The sequence below is a fragment of the Diorhabda carinulata genome, chromosome 2, assembly GCF_026250575.1.
Source record: "Diorhabda carinulata isolate Delta chromosome 2, icDioCari1.1, whole genome shotgun sequence".
Taxonomy (NCBI): domain Eukaryota; kingdom Metazoa; phylum Arthropoda; class Insecta; order Coleoptera; family Chrysomelidae; genus Diorhabda; species Diorhabda carinulata.
The window spans coordinates 24,753,905-24,773,252 of NC_079461.1; the positions used below are offsets into that span (position 1 = coordinate 24,753,905).

The window sequence follows — 19,348 nt, forward strand, 5'->3', positions numbered from 1 at the left end:
GCATAACTATAATTGAAAAAGTTTGAGATTCTATGAGCCGCTTGTAAATATTAAAAGTTTCAGTAAAATCAATGAATAAATAAATAAGTTGATATTTTAAATCAAAACATTATGTTAAAACTAGGAACTAGGAATGAAATTTGATTACTGACTATGTTTTTCGAAAAATATATATGATATATCTTTTATTTAATATCATGTAATAATTGTATTTAAAAAAAAGACTTTTTTTATTAACACAAGAAAAAGATTGGACACAAATAAAAGTACCTGATTACCTTTCTTCAATGTTTATAATTGAACGGAAACCGTTAGCCATAGTTTTTTCATTAATATTCAAATGTTTTACTTTCATTTAATGATCTTCAGATATTTGAGACAATGGAATGAAAATTACTAGTGTTTTCAAATATAACGATCAATGTAATATTGCTTAGAATAAGTGTTGAATATAAACTTCCAATATTTTCATGTCACAAATTATAAAAAATAAGAGGATACTTTTAAAAATATAGTTTCAAATTTCCCAAGATAACATTAATAATTATTTTATTGAAAACATCCTTTAAAATAATGTTTTCATTTTTTCAATCATATTCGACTTTATGTTTATAGTTTCTTATTATGACGAGAATACTATGTATTTTGTAGAAGTTTTGTCACTAATAATTTGATAAATTACTTTATACTTGCGGTATAGAAGTTTGTTATAGGATTAGCCAATTTTTTTGATCAAGAGCGTTGCTTATTCACATTCGCTCACTCTTTCTATTTGACTCTCTTTGACCTTTTTCTCCAAGTCTCTCATGAATTCTTCGTCATTGGAGTCGTGTTTCATAAACTAACGATGAATAAAGTGATTCAATAGCCCTTTAGTTGTGTCTGCGTACCTCGCGTTGCTTTCATACTATTAATAATAACTAGGGTACTCAAAGTGGATTGGAATTCATTAAATTACTATCGTTATACATAATTCTATGAAAATTTACAACAGTGCAATGAAAAGTATTTGTTTGATATTGAAATTTCTATATCACAATAGCATATGTATACTATCTAGACCTAGAAGATGGATGTTGGTGAACCGAGGAAGATGGATCGAGAATATCATGGACTACCTCCGTTTTTTTAAAAAAATTGTAATCTAATATATTCATTATGCAAAAATTTTTGGAAAAACTCGACAAACTACTAATATCCATCTTATTCTGCTGATAAAAACTATGATCAAGTACTGAAGTCGATTCCTGAATGAGTATATTACTTTGAACTGAACCTAGTTTGAAGATGATACAATAAATCGAGATAGACCATACGAACTCACACTGTTTTCAATATCCAGCAGTAACTCAATAAATTAAACAATCAGTAGATTCCAATGAGAATTATAAGCTGGGTAAGCTGTGTTTTTGCTTAAAGGAAGAATATAAGGTGCAAGAACCTGAATCAGGTTACTCGTCTCGCGTATATTGAACATAGGCAGGGCTACAAGAAACTTTTTTGCAGATAAAATATATTCTGGTTCGCGTGACTACTATTCACATAATATAATTTCACATTATTCTTTTCGAAAATATTTGTAGGTTTTATACTTTATTACTATAATTTAAGAACTTAATGGTGCATACAAAGTTAAATTTTCTAGTTATTCAGTATTATTTGTAAAATATCTTACCCTAACATCCTTAACAGTTGGGGAAACGTCTGATGTAACAAATGTTGAATTTACGTGGGTTGGTTTATTTTTAACACTGGGAAAAATAACACCGCCTTTTCTTTTTTCAACTCTCTTCTCTGTAGTTGAAGCTGAACTTCCTACTTGAGTAGATACACTGTTATGTATAGACGTTTGTGTTATCGGAGGCGACATAGTAGTGAAACCACTAGGAAGTGTTGTATCAGTTACATAATCTTCAATATATCTAGTAGATTCGAAGTCATCTAGTTTTTCTAAGGATGGGTTGAGTAATATTTCAGCTGGTACAGGCTTTTGAGCTAAAGTAGCAACATCATCTTCTTGTTTTTTCAATCTTTTCTCTACTTTATCTAAGTTTGCAATGATTTTATTAGTTTTCATTTTCAAATCATTGTGTATTTCTCCTATGGCTCGTTCTTGTCTTTGAGTTTGCGTCAATAATTCATCTGATTTTGGTACCAGATCATCCACTGAACTTTTTGTACCAACCACAACGTTCCACACCTCGTCCATTTTTTCGGAAACGGTTATTATTGGCTTTATTTTTTCGACTAAGCTATCAATTTTGTTTTGACGTTCAGGTCTGTGTGTAGTAGTGTATGATCTATTGTAGAAATAATCGGTGTAACCTCTTTTATCATCTATAATAGCGTGATGGACATCGGTCATTATATTTAGAATTTTTCCCAAATTTTCTTGGACAGTATTAATATGGAATTGTAGTTTTCTATCTACACCGCTACTTGTTTCTCGAAGCTGATTTAGTTCTTTCGTAACATGGTTCATTACTTCAGTATTAAGAGCTTTAGTTATTTCTACTACGTTCATGCTAACTGATCTCTTTTCGCTTGCCTCTGCGTTGATATCTTCCCCTTGTAAAGAATTAATATCCAATTGGTTTTTTAAAGTGTTCAATTTATCATCGATGTCACTCACTTTTTGATCTAAAGCCAATAATTTTTTACCCAAGTTTTCTGATTCGGCGTAAGTATCGGATTTTTTTTCAAAAAATAATCTGTTTGGTGTTTGAAACAATTTAGAATCAATTATTCTCAATTTGGCAATCACTGATTCGGTTTTGTCTATGTTATTATTCACTCTATCATCTAAACCTTCTACTCTTCGCATGAGATGTTCAACTGCTTTGTCTAAATTTTCTATCCTATGTAATTTTGATTCTAAAGTTGAAATTATCGTTTCGAAGACATCGAACAGGTATTCCTCCCTGAAACAAATTAAAAATATGTCATCATGGTGTTTCTCTATTTCACAATAATCTATACTTGAAACAAAATCTTTAAACTAATTTTTTACAAATCAAGAAATGTTTTATATCGAATAATATATAGTTTATTATATTTTTATTCAGACGCTTCTGAAAAATTTATTGTAGACTATTGTATTTATTGAGGGAGTTAATCCCTTTAATAATTTTGACGTTAAAAAATAAGTTTATACCCCATTATGGTGATTTTTGTGCTTGAAATTAGATAGTGTAATTATTATGTACGACAAGTAGCTTAGTATCACCATACAGAATTCACTGCCCGAAAAATCAGAAAACAAGAAACAAGATGTCTACGAAAATTAGTGCAATTGTGAGAGCACTAAGTATGCTTTTTTTCATATGCTGGTAAAATGAACTTTAAACATGTCCTCAACAGACTGTCTACTCCATGCTAAGATACCTATTCAACATAAATAGAAAAATCAATATCGAGAATTATTTAAAGTTACTACGTTTCTAAAAAGTCAATCAGATAAACTTGTAGTTAAGAAGCAAAAATTTACTCACCAAAACAATTCTATACTCGAAGCTTCTGATGAAAACGGTGGTGATAGAATTATTTCAGGTAACGATCAAAATGTATTAATAAAGTTCTTTCTCGTTTTAAATGTATATAACCATTTAGTTTTATGATCATAAAGTATACGAGGTCTGGCTATTAAATTGGGGTATCTAGTTATCTTGTCCCAAAACATGTTCCCGTTACTATTAAAGTATTTGTGAAGTAGTGGTTTGAAACGAACGTGATACCGAAAACAGAAAATGTGTGATGAAAAACAGGACCATCGTATCAATCTCAAATTTCTCGTTAAATTGAGAAAAAAACTACGACTGAGTGCTATAAATTGTTGCAAGAGGCTTATGAGGACAATTCTTTATCTCGTGCGCGTGTTTTTGAGTGGTGCACTGAAGATGACCAGCTCCCATGTCGCCCTGTGACTATTTCAACCTTGGAAAAAGTGACCAAAATCAACCAAATTGTGGATGCAGATCGTCGTATGAGCATCCGGATGATTGCCGAGGCTGTAAACGCCGATAAAGAAACGGTGAGAAAAATTTTATACGAGGAATTACACATGACAATAGTCTGTGCGAAGTTGGTGCCAAAAAATCTGACACTTGACCAAAAGCTCTTGTATCAACGGGTCTGCTCAGATTTTCTTGAAAGGTTAGAGAGGTTAGAAAGAGATCTGCTTTGGAAGAGACCCGATTTGAGTCGATGGAGGCGGTAAAGGAAAAAACGGCAGAGCTCCCAAAGAAGACTTCCAGACATTTACCATATTCAGTGTTCTCACTTTATTACTGATGTCGTATTTCACATTCATCATTGGCTTCATCTTTCTATTATCCTCTTGCTTTCTCAGTCAAGAATTATCTTCTGTTTCTGTAATCCAAGCCCATATTGCTCCTCTTTCTCCAGTATTTCACAACCTCTATATAGTACCTTCGTCACAATTTTTTTATATTGAATGGTACAGCCTCGCAAACAGCTGGTTGAGCAAATGAATTCAACGTTAAGTTCATACAAATTTTTTTCTAATAACCTATCGACTGGTATCCTGTCGGAATCACAGAATTTTCATGTTTTCTGGAATATATATGTTTCAGTCATTGGATTAAATAGCTATTATACATAATTACTCGTCATCACATATAACAACAAAGTTGTCAAGACGATGTGATAAATTAATCACTTAATCCGGATATTATTCATAATAGCCAGCCAAAGTTATCAATTCAGATCAACTGAGTTGTTATTCATCCCGGTCTTCATCCTGTTGTTATGGGACATGATCACCGCGATCTCGTGGCTGACACGGCATGTTTGTTGTTTTTTGATGATTGGTTGCATCGTATATGCCGCAATTTCCGCGATATTTCACGTTTGTATCGGTGTCTGATGTCAGAAAGAATTAAAAAATGTTTCTATGAAATTATCACCTTAATTATTGCAACTAAAGTAAAAAATGCTCAATTATTTACAAATGTTCAATATTGGCCTTCAATTGTAAAAGTAGAAGAATCAAAGAGCAAGATTACTAGCGGCTGGCAAGATATTATATCCTCAAAATTAAAACATCATAAAAAGTGATAATTAATATTTGACTGCTGAACTCATCACAGTCCATGTGAATCTGTGTGAATCTTCTAAAAAAAAGGCCTTGTTGTAAAACCAATTATCAGTAACTAATTCAAGGTGCAAAGATGATCTGATATGCAGTCACAAACTGATGGTGACTATAAATTAATTATTGTGTATCAAGATCAAGTGCAGCCGCTGTCTTTAAAAATAAAGCGAGCAGAAGAACCAGCGTATCATTTACTAGATATTTCACTACATTCGAAGCGCCTAGTGTCTTGCAAAGTGAAATTGGGAGGAAATTTGAAGTGATGAAAGAAGTCTGTGCGATGTGGCCAGAATTAAAAATCGTACATGGTAAGCTTCGACACTCACAAGGGTCTGTTGAAAGGTTCAACCTATTTTATTCAATTTATGAAGTATCACTCAGCCACGTTCCATTACAGCGAATACCTTGGCATCGAATAATGTAGCGTTTTATCCAAGTAAAAAATCTGCTCAATATAGTATATCCTGCGCACAAGAATCCTACACTACTAGACATTAATCCTGGAACTATCGTAGTACGAGGAAGTTCCATTATCGTGATTGCGGATTTATATTCTCCCATCCACTACTGCTAGTAATTTGTGTCTCCAAAACCTTATTATTGACACTGAATTTATCAAAATGGTAGGATAGGTCCTACAGTCCTGATTTAGGTTAGTTACTCCAACCTGCAGTTATTTAAAAATATGTAAGGTCCAAAAGTGGAAAATCGAGGACTTTAGGATCCTTGTTGGGGTCGTACACATGGATATTGTGATACTAAGACAAACTCTGACCATTTGCAGTCTAGTACTTTAACTATGATTTTATTAGAGTATGTTTTTTTCAGCACACTTTTTCTGTGCCTTGTTTTTACTCACCTTTCTATCTTTAAATTCTGATGAATCTATTGGTTGTTTCTTTTCAATATTATTTATATATAGGCATTTTCTACTTATCTTGTTATCGAAAATATTTATGGTTTGTGTAAAAAATCTCTTATATATATTTATTAGGTGTATTAATTGAATACACAACATATCGTGTTCAACTTAATAAAACCAAAAGAAAGGGGTGTCTGTCCAAGTTAAAAAATTAGTTTCTCATTAAGTTTATATGAGACCACACAGGTATCTTTATGATATATTTGCACGCAATTATCAGTTGACTGGTGTAGAAATTGTTGAAAGAGATTGTTCCATTTTTTTTAATTTGAAGTCACGACAGCGATAATACATGCTATCGATTGAAACTGTTGTGAAAAACACTACTCATTATACAAGTATTATTCAATTGCACAGCGTGATACTGATATGTATCAAGAAATAGGATAGAATCAAGATAATTGGTAATTGATGAAATTAGGAAGAATATATATCATTATTAGAGCTATTGTCGATATCTTGTTATCATCTATTTTAGTAGTTTTATCATGAATATTATTAATAATTTTGCAATATAGCCTTTTATAATTTCACTTCTATCAACTATATCGCTTAGACACGGATGTTCCAATAACGGATTGTAATTTTTATAATTTTTCTAACCGCTGTTCTAGCAATATTATGTGAACGTAACTTGAACGTATATCTTGAATGCTGCCGTAACAGTTGTATAAAATGGGTTTCATATTTGAATTCAGTAGTAAAAAATTGTATTCATAGATTAATAATCAAACGTTTGAGAATAATGATTCAATTTAAGATTTCGTTTATTATATCAAGTGTTTCAAACTTTACTACTATTTTTTCCTATTCCTAATTTCTCCTCTACTTTATCTCGTAATTGTCACATTATTTTCAACACAAATTGAAATTAAACACACTATTCATCACTACCAATGGACTAACACAATTACATTGGGAAAGAGACAGAAATTCTTTATTAGTAAATTGCTTACAATTTGTAGACAAGAGCCTGCAGAAAACTAAGAAACAAAGACACAAAGTGAATAAAGACACAAATAATTTCATTCATGATTGTTCCATCTATCAAGATATTAAGGTTTCAAAAATATCTCAAGTCGATGAGTTATTTATCATAAACTCATCAAATTTCGTTTTTGATCAATGTTTTCAATGGCTAAAGATCTTACGAAAATGTCTCAACATTACTCATTGTTACATATCTTTATATATTAATCAATTAGTTGAAGCGATAATTTAGTTTCACTCATATTACAAGAATTCCGCACTGTTTATTTATCCATGCAGACGCCTCATATATTTTTCATAGCTTGTTGATGGTATTCAATCATTCAGTAAGTTATGAAAGTGATGAAACTCATTTAAACTGATTGATATCCGCTGGTGTGATGATAATCTTATATTTAATTTTTTTACCGCATGTCCTAAAGATATTATAGCTCCCATAATCATTTATTCCTTATTATAAAGTAGATTCCGACGTAAATATGAAATAAATTTTATGGCTGTTATTTTTGTGAAGTGATCGTTTAGAGTGATAATCAAAAATGAATGATAAATGAAGTATTACTCAGAATTTCGGAAAGCAGTATCATCTGCCGCAACATAATAGTTTTTACTGGTTTGTAAGTATAACCATTAATACGAGACAAAATAATAATATTAATGAACCCTTTCGTTGAGTTCTTACAGTTAATAACTTCACATTGCCAAAAAACATTATATAAGGACTGTGGAAAAAACTGAAGTAAGGCCGCAAAAATAATTATAAGTGCGTTCCCAACAACCCTCTATACCCCTCGTAGAAATGCTATTTACCTATAAATCATGGTAATTATATCCACCTTTTTATAATACAATTTAAAAGTATGTCACAAATCATAGGTAGTTTTTCTGAAAGAATTCTCATAAACACTTATAATATTTCTACCGTAATTTTCTTACCTATATCTAGAAATTTCCTGATATAATAAGTTTAATATGTGAAATACACAAACTATCAGAAGCTTTATTCTACAACATGGGGTGGAATTGGAGAATGAACTAAAGTTTTAAGCCATGAATTGAACTCTAGTTAAAACTAAGAATAAAGAAGCTGATACTTTTGGCAGATCACAGTTGAACACAATTTTTTTAATTAGTTGTCGTTTAGTAGTAGAAATATAACCCAACTTTTCCAAGGCAAAAAATACTTATAATGATTTCAAATTCTAATTGTGTATATAAACACAAATTAACATAAAAGATCATGCAACATTTAAGTAATCAATTTAAGATTGCTTCTACAGTGAAGCTACAGAACCCTTTATTCAAGATTTTATCGTGGAAACGTTAACAATTTGGAGGAGTAAAGTTGAAATTCTCAATTTCATATTAGCCTAAAGCTTTAACTACCTCCAGACCAGTGGTAAGCTTTAAACCGAAATTTGTTTGTAAACGCCATCTATAAAACGTTTAAGGTTCAAACTTTACTCGTAAAATTACGCCTTACTGATGTATAAAGAAATGAAGATGAGTAGAGAGTATGCTCGTCAGTAGTTGGAACAACCCGAGCAACTGACCTACAAATGCTCTGAATAATATAAGAGTGTTGTGTATACACATTATACGGTATACATCATAAAATCAATTCAACAGAAATATGCAAGTAGCCATCAACAAATCCAACAATTTGTCCATCAACTATCAACGCTAAGAATGAAGATAACAATTGTCTTCGTCCACCATGTCGTGGGAATCGAAGGTAACAAGTTCATTGATACAGCTGCCCATGAAGCAACAACCCTAGAGATTGTAATAATGCAAATATATAGCCACAATGATATAAACAACTTCATTGAAAAGTTAATTGAGAAAAAGATTCAGATAGTATGGAATAGTGAGAAAATAACTAAGCTGAAATTTATGGATTGACTAGCATCAACATCCAGACAGCTAGACTAAATTAAATTAAAGGGACTCAGACTCAGTTATGATCGAATTATCTATGGTTAATCAAAGCAAATATAATGTTAGAGTCACCTTTGAACATACCCTCGTGGAGTGTCTAGAGTTCCAGGAAGACAGAAAGAGTAAAATCACCAATGAAGTGAATAAAAATCTAGAACTAATACAAAGAGCAAGACAAAACCTAAAAGACATCAAAGTTTTAATATTGTTTAGTAAATATTAAGGTGTAGTACTAGTATTTAAAGAGAAATAGATAAAACTGAACGTTGGGAAATGCTAATGACCCTTAGTGGTGGAAGCACATTCCAAATTAACTATATCTTATGTCAATTTTACATTAATTCACCAGTGATAACATTTGTATTGATAATATACGGTATATGAAAGACTCCGTTCTTTGAAAATGTACCAAAGACCTATATTTTTAATTGGCAGGATACCACTTTTGAAACTTATTTGAAAAATGTATTCAATAAAATAATGCTATGATTGTTTGTGTTCATATAGGTATGGGGACAAAAAAAATGCGTACAAATTGTTTGTTGTACATAATTTAATTATTTGCATGTTATTCTATTAGAAAATGGTTACCACCCAGTTGGCTCGCTTTCCTAATTTTTGATCTAAAATGTTCCATTAAATTATGAAATACTAAATCTGGTGTTTACCAGAGTTTGCTCAAAATTCTCTTTCATGTGTAGTTGCTTCCCAAGAATATACGATTTGTTTCATATTTCACCACAAACGTTCAATTGGCCTTAGTTGAGACTTGAAACGGAATATTCAGCTCCCATAACGCTTGATTTCTACTGATCCCACTACTGACAATATGTTAAGAAATTTATTTCTTGTTACAGATTGAATCGTTCTTCTGCACGAGTGCCCCATGTAAGTTTCTGGGTTAGGTATCTTCAGAAATTTAGTGTTGTCTTTAACCAATCTACAATTTATATTAATGCTTACGAATTGCTTTGTACTTCTTTTTTGATAGTTGAAAAGCATCGTTTATCCTTGTTAGGGTCGTAGATTGATATATTTTTCACAAATTATATAAACATTGTAAGTAATAACAAATTGTCGATGTTTTTTAGTTTTAGTAATGGGAACATCGACAATTAATACTGAGCTAAGTTTAACATTATAGTTCACCTTTCCGTATACATCTACAAACTCCCAAATTATAGGCGCTCTAAAAATATATTCTTTAGAATTTAAGTTGGTCGTCATGTTTACAAACCTTTGTTAACAAATAAAATTCATCAGAAGCTGTTTCAACAAATGTTTTAATATTGTCACTGGTTACAACGTTGGATTTTTGAACTGATTTATGAATTCGTTATCTTGACATCGATGGCAATAAATTTAAAATGTCTTTCGGCAAAGTACTCTAACTGCAGATAACATAAGTAGAAGAAGTTACATTACTATTGGTACTTGAATTGGCAACATTTAACTAGTTCAAAGAAATAACATCGTCTATAGTTGTATTAGTTCTTATTGGATTGTTGGTATGATTGTGAACATTTACAATATTACTTAAAGTAGAACTAGTTGTTCTCGTTAAAATTTTCACTGCGGAATCCATTTTGTTTTTTATTGAGTCGTCTACGTAAACCTTCGCAACTGTGCTAGATTTACACCCACCTTCTTTAGTTAAATTATATCTCCATCGGAATCCACTAATAAAGACGCCGAAGAGCGTCGAAATGTGTGCCCATTCTAGTTTTTTGGATTAGGTAAATTCAAATATGTTGCGATAAGCGGGGGAATTTTTGAAACGGTATTGATAACTACAACTTGGGTTTTGCATTTTTCATTCCTATACTGAAAAAAGAAATGATTTGTTTTGACATTTGTGGGTCGTTGGTTTTTATATTTTTTATAAATGTTTACAAAACTTAATCTATTGTCAGATATTTCACCAATAACAGTAAATCGACTTTGAACTTGAGTTTGTTATCAGGTACTGTGATAATTAGAACATTTCCGGTTTTATTAATATCGATACACTTCATTTTATATAATTCCTCCTTCCGCATAGCTCCTGTGATTCCGAATATTAAAGCAACCTGAAAAATGTTACTAATAATATCTATGCTTACATTAAAATTTTTTGCTGTTATGCATGAGATAATGATCGTATGGAGCTTGCAACAGAAATTTATTAATTTCTTCACGGATAAATGTTTTTTGGCCTATAGCCAAAACTGATTTGTTTTTTAAATATGCAATGAATTTCGAGTATTTACTGATGCCTACGTCGTTATTTATCATTAGGGTGCCTTTCAGTTTTGAATAAATCGACCAAAGTGTTGAAGACACATTTTGGATTTAGTTTCAAAGTAATCTGTAACACTCTTTCTGTGAAGGTGTTTATCCCCTTTTTAGTACACCACTCCATAATAGAATTATATTCTTCTAAATACTGTTCCCTGGATTTCTCAGGGAGAAGATTCATAGTCTCTGCAGTTGCCGATTCCACAACATCTTCTGGTGGGCAGCTTAAACTGTCTTCAGATTCAGAAATTACATTCTTTATGAATACAAATGAATGGAATAAAAATATTATATCGGGCATAGAAAAATGAAATAGTAAACGTCATTGATCTATGAAGAACAGTTAAGATACAGCAGTTTTAGTTCTAGAAAAATAATCAAGTAATTATACAATTTATCCCGTAATCCTTTAAGTAGAATATCTCCAATATAGCAAATAATGTATTTGGAGAAACTGTAGCTGAAAGCTAATTCTACAGACATATTTATATCATTATACCATTTGAATAAAATAGGTTTTTATAAAAATCCTTAAAACACAATTTCATCTTATAATATTGCGTGAAATTTTTAACACCACATGGTGTTGTTAGTATGAAATATATCTGATGTAATATAAACACCTGTTTTAAACCGCCATACGTAATTTATGTTACCCATTGACAGATTAAATACGTTTAGAATTCTCAAAACAATTTATGATTTTAATTTCATTCGATGCTAAGATCATACGCATCGTTTATTCTTTACTTTCTTACCGTACTTAAGTGGACGGCAATTTTTAAAATTGGTTAGAACACCTTTTTGATATGTTTCCGCCTTGTAATAAAACAACCAATTTAATTCATAAGCCGACGTGAAATATGTTGCTTCTTTTGTAAGTAATGATCTTGTTTGTATGCTTTACAAACTTATAATTACAGTAAATTAGTTGGTGGACTTGATATAAAGTTTGTAAGTATTAAATTTCGTTTTCAGTTTAAACGAGTTGAAACACTGAATTAACTATCTGTTTTTAAAGAGAACAATAAGTATATAGTCGGTGAATATAGACAAACGACTTGTATAGTAGAGCCCTGTGCTGTTCTCCTAATAATCTAGTTTATCCAAATACTTCAGAGCTAGAATTACAAAAATAGATTAAAAATAAGTATATTTAAATTGATAAAGTTTGTTGAAATAAAACAGTAAACTTAGACAGCGTTACATAATTAACATTTTTCGTCATTTTAGAATCAAATACTTAAGTTATGAGGTAGTCAAATAAAAACAAATATTTATAATTGGATATGGATTTATTGTTTTTCAAAATATTCTCCAATAGGATCAATACAATTTTCATGTGTTTGAATAAATTGTCGAAGTATTTTTTCCATTCCGATTGACGTACCTCCAAACATATGATTTGAATGTATCCACCGCTTCGTCAGGTGTAGAAAAAAAATTAATTTTTGACCTGTGGGAATAAAATAAATCATTTGTTGCCAAGTGGACTGTACGGCGGATGACACATCAATTTTATATTTTGACTGTTCAAAAACGTTTTTGTTTGACTTTATTGGGTAAGAGCTCGCATTGTCATGATGGAGAATTCGAATTTTGTGATTTCCCTGATTTTTTCGAGCTTCTAGCAAACAAATGCTGGTGTACCAATCAGAATTGGCCGTTATACGATTCTCTAATAAAACGGTGGTGACATGTCCAGTGATTCCGAAAAATCAGGCGACCATTTGCTTCGACGGCTTCGTGTGCGAGGACAACTTTTGGCTCGTCTTGAAAGATCTGATTGGGGTAAGACTAAAGCCTTTTTTGTACTTTTTACAAATCACTCCAATTTTTTAATTAGTCTGGCAATGGTGTTGTTATTCGGCAAGTAACATTGATTGATAATTATTTCATGTTAATCTGCATCTGCGGAGTTAGGTTAAAAATACTTTGTAACTGCTTTGCTAATGTTACTGTGTCCTTGCTGTTGCTTTCTAAGCAGTCATATTCAGTATTGCGGAAAAAACGTATTGCGGAAAAAACGGCTTTTTCTCAACTCCTCTTTTAGTTTTTTAGTTTTAGTTTTAAGCACAAACATTCAAAGTACCGATCAAAGTCATAATCTTCGTTATTTGACAAGAACTTGTGTGCTCCAACTACAAGATCTGCAATTTTGTCTCACAATTGATTCATTTTATTCATGTCTCACAACGAATTATCATTTTATCTATTGATGAATCGCGATCACGTCCAATTAGTTCATGGTTCACAATTCTTGGACCTTAATTTGGCCATTTTGATCTGAGTTCAGTATCATAGACCACACATAATATTGATTTCTGGAAAAACAGGCGTCATGGAAATGTTCCTATTGTGGTGACTGGACGCTAAATGGGATGATGCACACGCAGAAACGTTCCTTACTTTCTGAATACCACTCGTATATTCAGAGTACAAATTCAGTCAATAGAAATAACTATAATTTCAATATAACAACAACAATTTCTAATTAACTTTTTTTTTCTATTGAAACTAATAATGTACTAAAAAACCGCTGATCAAAGTGACACTTTCTCTTCATAGTTACATTTGAAGTGCAATTATCTAATTACAATGAGTTTTTAAAGTGCAATCATCTAAGTTGAAAACTTATTCTAACTGTCGCAATTTTTCTTTTTTGCAAATATTCATTTTTGCCACACCAAGTGATTTTTGTCTCCAAGCTTTTTACATGTTCAATGATGGATTGCACTGGCAACAAGACATAACACGTTCTTTCTAAATAACAACAAGTGTACCAACAAGTTTTCTTAGCTGATATTTGCAAAGCTATTGACGTTATATAAGCACCTATAGTGATTATATGAGAAAACTGTTACAAAAGTTATATTATAGTTCTTATCATGTATTGAACTCAGAATATAGCAAATTTTCTTAAATCATTTTTCCCATTTTTTCATATTTTTGAGTTATATGTTTCACTTTTTTTGAGTCAGTCATGACAATATCAATCTTTTAACTAAATTGGGTATATGAATTTGCCATTTATACATTCATTATCTCCTCTACATTACATGAAATTCCTGAAAATATACAGATGAAGACATTTATTATTAATTCTTTCATTGTCTACAAATCGATGTATCCAACATGAAGAATATCTAAAATTTCAGAAAACTTTGATGACGTCGCTCTTGTAAATGCTAATCATACAAGAAAAAAAAATGAAGAAACATCAAATGATATAAAAGAGGTGCAAAAGGAATAGAAAAATTACAAAAAGATTTGTGACATTACAAGAAACTATCAACACAATCAACTACCTTAGTAACTAATTATTGCAATACCCGTGCACAAAACGCTTTTGTTCATATTCGGCTTTTTCCTGATCAAATCTGTATATATTCCGATAATGCAATTTATATGTGTATATTTTGTAGTTTTATCGTTATTTTTCACAGGTATGCGATTGCCAAATCAGTGATGCACATATGTAAACCACCTTCCAAAAATCACTGTTCTCTATTTATACTTCTATTTGTTTATCAGGGTTATTATGAATCCAGTTAGGGGCCGACAAGATGTTAATTTCGCAATTCCTTATAATCAAATGTGGCAGTTAACGTGTTAAGATGATTATAATTATGTGAACTGACCAGCAAAGGCGGCTGAATAATTTCCAATTAATAAAGAGCCAACTCTTTACATTTTATCAAAGTTCTTTTCTGTTTGTTCCGCTACATGGAATGAAATTAGAAGGGGCAAAATTTGTCTTAAAATTACCAATAACTAAGTTGAAAATTTCTGGAACCGTTGGTGATATTCATACTGAATATACTACCACTACACCAACACTCACAATTACACTGTCTGACGTGCGTTTCGATAACCAAGTTTCATCTTGGTAGTGTAAACAGTGTATTCAGTTAAAATTACTGACGTAGTGGAGACGGCAAACATAAGCTATTAAAAGAATAACAGTATTAAACAATTATGCTTATTTGTGATTTTACTTACACTTACAAAAAAAGTACTTATAACGAGGAACTCGATATGTGATTAAACAAAATTTTGGGACCACAGACAGTTTTTATTTTAAATTATTGTACAAGTAGTGAGACATAATGTGCAAAAAATCACGTGAACCTCGCTCGACTAGTTCTTTAAAGATGGCGAAGAGTCAAGAGTGAAAAATAGTGATTATTTTCGATTTGTCGATAATGTGATGAATTTTCAAAAAATGCCGAAAACTGCTTCTTAATGCATTTCTATATTTTCAGGGTTATCAAAATTATCAAAATATCAACTACTTTGCTTTATTCTAAACTTGATGCTGTTTTAAAGCGATTTATTTCGATAATAATGTATTTCGAGAATTAAAATGAATTATATGTTCACCAAAAGTTTATGGTACTCCAACCACAAGACGACAGGAAAAGGGTTAAGTAATATTTTTCATTAAATCTGTCAATACTCGTTTAAATAAACCATTGTAATCGGGAATAAATTCTCTAAACAAAAGTTAATTAATTCAATTAATTTTGCCTTTCACTACCTATACTAATGTGATTACTAACCTAGGTGAACGGTGAATATAAACATTAGCATAATCTGCATAGTTTATAAAATCGATAAAATCTTCGTTGACACTAATTTTCTTCCATAAATTAGATAATATTATAACATAATAGTATATAAAGTATAAGTGTGATAGGTTTTTCAAGCAAGGCAGCTGTAGAAAACAAAGGATTAGGGTTATAAAATACTTGTAGTTTATTGAACGAATGAAAGAAAAAATAATGAAATATATATACTTCATGACGTAGTTACTTCTATCTATCTATTTCGAATAGATTTCACGGTGTCGTTTGTTTGATGACTAAATAATTACATTGTGGTCCATAGTTTTTACTCAAGCGAGCTGGAATATGTATTTATATTTCACTCTGGTTATACTTCTTCACTTCTTCTTCTTCACTTTTCGCATGTCAAGTGTCTGCGTACACAGATCGGTGACCCTCAAGTATCGATAATAAAATACTGCTGAGTCCGTCTATTCGTTATAGAAAGCCCGGACAGTCCAGGAACAAGCAGATTAATTGCAAAACATTTAGACAAAGTTTTCCAACAATCTCCGTCCCAATTAAGTCAAATAGAAAAGATAAAAATAAAGCAAGGAACAGAGGCCCCATACTAGATGTCACCAGTATTTAAACTCTTCATGATGAAGTGAATACAATAATTAGAAGTAACCTTCATGCTAATAACGTCCTAGGTTAAGACTTCATCACAGGAAAACTAGTCAAAGATCTTCCTTGGAAAAGTATAGTCTTGCTAACCATTATCTTCAATGCAACCTTATGTCTAGGATACTTCCCCCCTCCCAGTGGAAAGTTTCCCAAATCACCGACCCAAACTTTTCCCAGTAAAATGGGTAGCTGGCTTGGATCTATTCTATACTTACTGTTTAGGGGTGCTTATGAGCACGCCACTCCAATTTAAGAACGATCGTAGCCCGGCTATCCAGTTAGGAAGCACGACTTTTACTTACCTACTCCAAGTTGAGAATTAGTTAAAGGCTCAATATTTTACAATGCAAAAAAATGGACAATCACTTGCCAATTAAAATCAAATTGATACAATGTTTTCCGGATTTTCGCAATAATTTGAGGGCATATTTACTGGAAAGTATATACTCTGTAAACGACTTCTATTCTAATAATAATATTTATTTCCGGACATGTTGCATATTGGTTTAATTTTTGCTATGGACTTATATACGACTAATATACTAATTATTACTTATTACTATTACCTTTAATTTTGCTATTCATTGTGGCATTCTTGTGTATATTGAAATTTTAATTTATGTATATATTTATTTAGTTATTTTTATGTTTGTTTTTACAAGCTTTTGTCTACAAACTGTAACAATTTTTGACAATAAAACATATATCTCTCTCTCTCACTGATCTCTCAACATGTAGAAATATAACTACCGCATCGTTTACCGATGTAAAAGCAATATTGGCAAACTACACAAACTCTACCATAGCAGCAGCATATCTACAACAACATTTTAACAAAACAAACGAACAAACCGAACCACACACAGGCAGCGTAAAGTACCTAGATATCCATCTACACAATAGACTCACTTGGAAAATACATATCCTTACTGAAAGGAAACGGTTGGGGATTAAAATCAGCCAATATTGACCCATGGGAGCCAGTTATAGGGAACAGCAGCCAACAATGAAATCGGGAAAGACCTCCAAGTCAAAGAAGCAAGAAGTGCCTTCAATGAACGCTACTTAAACAGACTTAAGAACCACTCAAACAAGTTATCAGTGAATCTACTTAACAACAGTGAATAAATACAAAGATTATAAAAATATTGTTCTCAAATGTATATTTTTTCATATTAGGTTCTACATACACATACAAAATAATTATCAGAGAAAAGATACTCCAACTTTAGGCAATTTAGCTTAAAAAACTACATGACTAAATTATTACTGATTTCCATCAACTAAATGATTGTACTATTTTTCCAATGGTTTAAACTTATAAAATTATACAGGAATAACTCACTTTTTGATCGATTTGGATCAAATTTGGTAATAAAAATCAGGTATATCGAGGACGTAACTGCACAGCTCTTCGTTGTCGCCAAATTACTGTGTTTCTTGTTATTCTTTATTCACGATGAAAAAGTGAAGAGGGGAGCTTTCTACTCTAATAGATTGAACACACGACGAATCCTTATATTACATATCAAAAAGAATCCCATTTCTAACATTTTCGGTTCAAATATGTTTTGATCGTATTGAATTGAATATACAATATTAACAACGAGTGAAATACGTTTGGATATGTTGGATATGTTAAGTAATGGTCAATGAAAGCAAATACAGATACAAAAGTAACCGGAATGTATATTAATTAGTAACTGACTCTAGAATGATTCGGTCTGTTTAACAGCTATGCCAGTAACATATATTTATATAGCTATAATACTAATATTACCTAAACTATAAATTTGTATTCTATCTATAATTTTTTTAAACAGATGTATTTTCTTCTCTCCTATAACCATTAAACATATTGTTTATCTGTGACAATTAATGGAGTAGATACAGGTTTTTAAGTCATAAAACCGAAATTGCACAAGATAAATCATTTTTCTACTAAGAGAGATAAATAAAAACCAAATATAATCTAATTCCTAGAACAATAGAGTGAAAAATGCGAGAGGTCTGTTGCAAAACATTGGATGAACAAAACCTTTTTTCATGAACAAACAACTATAGTAGAAAACATCATATAGCGAATAATATATACTAGTCAGCACAGTTTGAATTTAGTAATATTTAGTAATATTAGTAAATATAATGTCGTTTAACATTGACATCTATATACAAAACAAATATTACTTTTTGTTTATTCGACAAAATCCATATTGTTGCCCCACTTCACTAATACTATTCCATTTAGAACAAGCAATACCTCGCATTATTGGTGAAGTAACATTTTTCTAAATTCTATTTCAAACAAAACAAACTTGACTTTATTTTCTAGAGGCGATTAGATCTCTTGTAGTTATATCGCTTTAATGGCATATTTGAGTTGAAAAAATTGGTTCTGTGAATTAGATTATATTTATTGGAGGCCTAATAATATTCAATAGAATCAAAATATATATTTTGATATTATAAACTCTTATTACAAGTTCTCATATAAGTCTCATTATAAGTGTATATAAAATAATTTTGGTATCGTTTACTCACATTGAACCTCCCAATTTCATTGACTGAATAAAATATTAATTTATATTAATTTTGTAAACTTCACATCAAAACTGATTCTGATATACTTCTATAAATAATATAGTAATGAACTGAGGGTTCTAATAAATTCACAGATATCAATGTTGGTGCCTGCCGTGTGGAAATGCCTCTGAATATTGACCTCGAACTTCTGCAAGTTATAGTGTTCGGAAATTCCGTTCCCTGGTAGCTGATTCCACAGTCTCGCACTTCGTTAAAGAAAATAGTCTTGATTAATTGACGTCTACCTGTCGAGTAGATCATACAAATACTGTTCTAGGTGGGATTAAG

The 19,348-nt window shown here is 31.2% G+C and overlaps 1 protein-coding gene across 1 annotated transcript in view; it reads right to left on the reverse strand.

Annotated features, from left to right (window-relative positions):
- The window catches only part of LOC130903481 (angiopoietin-2), a 182,189-nt gene that overhangs the window by 43,953 nt on the left and 118,888 nt on the right, over positions 1-19,348 (reverse strand). The window contains exon 2 of the mRNA XM_057815597.1: positions 1,676-2,921. Coding sequence (XP_057671580.1) covers positions 1,676-2,921 — 1,246 coding nt within the window. The remainder of the gene's footprint in view (positions 1-1,675; positions 2,922-19,348) is intronic.